At 34.8% G+C, this 3,203-nt stretch overlaps 1 protein-coding gene across 1 annotated transcript; it reads right to left on the bottom strand.

Annotated features, from left to right (window-relative positions):
• Positions 1–1,759: 1,759 nt before the first annotated feature.
• On the bottom strand, positions 1,760–2,847 carry LOC119562554 (coiled-coil domain-containing protein 40-like; the record flags this gene model as incomplete). The annotated part of the gene is made up of 2 exons (XM_037875759.1): positions 1,956–2,847; positions 1,760–1,902 (listed from the first exon to the last, which is right to left on the bottom strand). Coding segments are annotated over exons 1-2 (958 nt in total), but the record flags the coding sequence as incomplete, so codon positions are not given.
• Positions 2,848–3,203: the final 356 nt, after the last annotated feature.

Below are 3,203 nucleotides of genomic sequence, written 5' to 3'. Positions count from 1 at the left end.
ACGAGTGGTTTCAACGTTTTCAAAGTGGTCGTGAGGACATAAATGACGATGAACATGTGGGCCAACCAAAATCAGTGATCACCGAAAATTCCATCGAAACTGTGCGTGAATTCATAAATCAGCCGAAATCATCATTGAAATTTATGGAAATAGAATTTAACATCTCCAAAACATCGATTTATCGCATTTTGACCGAACATTTGGGCTTACAAAAGGTGTGTGCACGGTTTGTTCCGCACAAATTGACTGACGTTCAAAAATTGCTCAGAACTCAACATTCGAAGGACATCATTAAAGAGGCAAAAAAAGACCCGAACTTCCTTTACAAGATTGTGACTGGTGACCCGTCTCATCGATCGACGCTTGTGTCCGACTATTTGACCAAAAATCACATTTTAACCATCAACCATTCCCCGTATTCACCTGATATGGCACCGTGCGACTTCTACCTTTTCGGAAAAATGCATTTGCCGATGAAAGGAAAGCGTTATGCAGACGTAGAGGCCATTCAAAAAGCTTGCACCGGCATACTGGCGGCCATGCCGGGCAACGAGCTAAAACACTCGTTCGACATGCTTTTGAACCGTGCAAAACGCTGTATTAAAGCAGAAGGAGACTATTTTGAATAAAATAAATTGATTTTGCCGAAAAAACTATTTGTTCTGTGTGTTTTTTTAAAGTCCTGTTTACTTTGGAACTCACCTTGTAGTTTATTTATTTTATCGAATGTAATATCATTTTTCGTCACAATTGTTGATATCAGAAATTTGATATCAGATTTTTTTGTTTTAAGCATCAATTATTAAATGGGAGTTCTACTCACTTTTGCTGTAATACTCTGACTCGTATGAGCTATTGTAATAGGATGGTTACTGTGTGCCGCACTATACTGAATTAAAGAAACCGTTTATCTAGGAACTTAAATAAAGTATGTTTAGTTAGACATCGGAAATTGAACGTACATTTTTTTAGTTTTAATAATTTATTTATTAAAAAGAATTGTAGTCATAAATGTTCTGTGACGAACTTCTAAGTGTTTTCCTTTTCCTTTAAAAGTATCTTTTAAGAATTTATTCCCATTAAATAATTGTTGGATAGTTTTGAACATTTAAGGTAAGCATGAAATGTTTTTCATACTGTACTAAAACAGATTGCTTCTTTTATCACTCAATATCTTTTATGACAAAAAGTGTTACATATTAAAAGTTGAGGGGATTCAAGGGCTATACAGTTTGAAATTTATAAATAAATACTAAATAATGTGGGCGATATAAAGATTAAAGCGTTATGGGCGTTGAGTGGGAGTGGCAAAATTTTTCAAGTCAATCGATAGGTATTGACGAAACCAATACATTTTTGTTAAAATGTTTTTCGATTTTATTTCGAGTGAGCGTGGCACGTTCACGCAACAAACTTACGCTGCGTTCGAAGCTAAGGAATCTAAGTCTACAATTTCAAAACTCTAGCTCTTATAACTTACGAGATCACAGATCAACTCGGCTAGTGATGCTGATCAAGAATATATAAACTTCATAGGGTCGGAAACACTTTCTTCAACCTGTTACATGCTTTCCGACGAATGTTGCGGATTTTTAATACAGTAGTAGAATTAAAGTTGTCTATATGGATTACGTTATTTAAAGTCAGCCACTATGTGAACCATTTTCATGACTTCATGTTGTATACTTGTGTTATTATAATCAAACATTCTATAAACTAGAGCTTTAGGCTCCTAATAGGAAACTTTTAAGTTACTTACAGTCTCTTCTTAATATATTAGTATCATCGAACAGTCGTCGCTTGAATGACTCCAGTTTTTTATTAAGTTCCATTTCTTTCCCAGTTTGTTTCTTGATTGCTTCTATTCCAGCCAAATTTAGTTTTATTGATTCCCTGTGTTTACTGGGAGAAGACTTAAAATTAAAATGAACTTTAAAATTTGTATGGATGCTCACCGTATAGTATCTTGAACTTGAAATAAAATGTTGTCTCTTAACTGAATGGCTATAATAACCTCGCTCCATGCTTGTGCTAGACGCTTATGCTCATTTTGCAAAGCCTCTAAGTCTGTATTGGCATTAGCTATGCTCATATTTAGAATATTGATCACCTCTTTCATTGCAGCCCCTTCCTTACAAATGAAATCCAACTCTTTCTCTCTCTTTTTAACTTCCATACCCAGACGGTAAAAGAGTATATCCGACTTTAGTTTTTCTTGAGATAGGTGGTTTTGGAGCTGTGCGTCTCTACTAACAATGCGCTTAGCATTTTTTACTTCATCTTCTACGTTATAAACCCATTTTTTGATATTACTACCTAAACTTTGCAAATCTTCGAGTTCAGCCATTCTTTCATGATATAGCGCTTTTTGTGTTTTGGATAGTTTAATTTTTTCTTCATATTCCTTTTTTAAAGTTATTGCATTGAATTCTTCTATTTGACGATTTTTTAAATGCCTCTCAATTACAGCAGATATTTCATTAATTTGCTCTTCTTGAAATCCCATTTTTTTTTGCATGTCATATAAAGCCAGCCCCTGCTCTTGTCGCCGTTGTTCTTTTAGTTTAACTTGATATTTCATTTCTGCAATTTCGTTTTCTATGTCATACTTAGTCCGTAATAAGTGACCCTCTAGAGAGTCTTGAAACTTGCGCAGGAGCGGATGATTCGGGGGAAGAAGGGCCAATTGCTCTGGTTCAGGGGCTGAGCCAGGATTACTTTCTGAAATATTGGCAAAATCACACGAATCGATATCTTCAGTGTCAGACATTTTTTTAATTTAACAAATTTTATTGAATCTATATGAATTTTCTTGCTTGTTTGCAGAGATATGAATATTTCCTGAACGTCAGAATTGTTTAAAACAAATAACAAAGTGGTTGCTAAGGCTTACTTTGGTTTTTTTTAGTTGCGTGGCAATATGGGGGTCTGTTTCTTTTTAAAAGAGTCGTCTGATTTTCATAAATTTAAAAAACAATTACTGAAACCTTATAAAACGACTATCAGGAATGCTCCGGCTTTGCACATTAGTTTTCGTCTTACGTTTTGAGAAAATCTTTCCGTTTTAACGTGCTCCCGCGAAAAGTTATTGATAGCATTTCAGTACTGAAATGCTTTATATTGTCGCCGTTTCTTCCTACTTATATAGATAGCTGTTTTTATGTGGGGCGACACATTTATCGCCCTTTGGGTGTTTAGAGTTT

The sequence above is a fragment of the Drosophila subpulchrella genome, unplaced genomic scaffold (genome assembly GCF_014743375.2).
Source record: "Drosophila subpulchrella strain 33 F10 #4 breed RU33 unplaced genomic scaffold, RU_Dsub_v1.1 Primary Assembly Seq59, whole genome shotgun sequence".
In the NCBI taxonomy this organism is placed as follows: Eukaryota; Metazoa; Arthropoda; class Insecta; order Diptera; family Drosophilidae; genus Drosophila; species Drosophila subpulchrella.
Note: the sequence above shows the minus strand (reverse complement) of the source record. Positions and strands in the feature narration are given on the sequence as shown.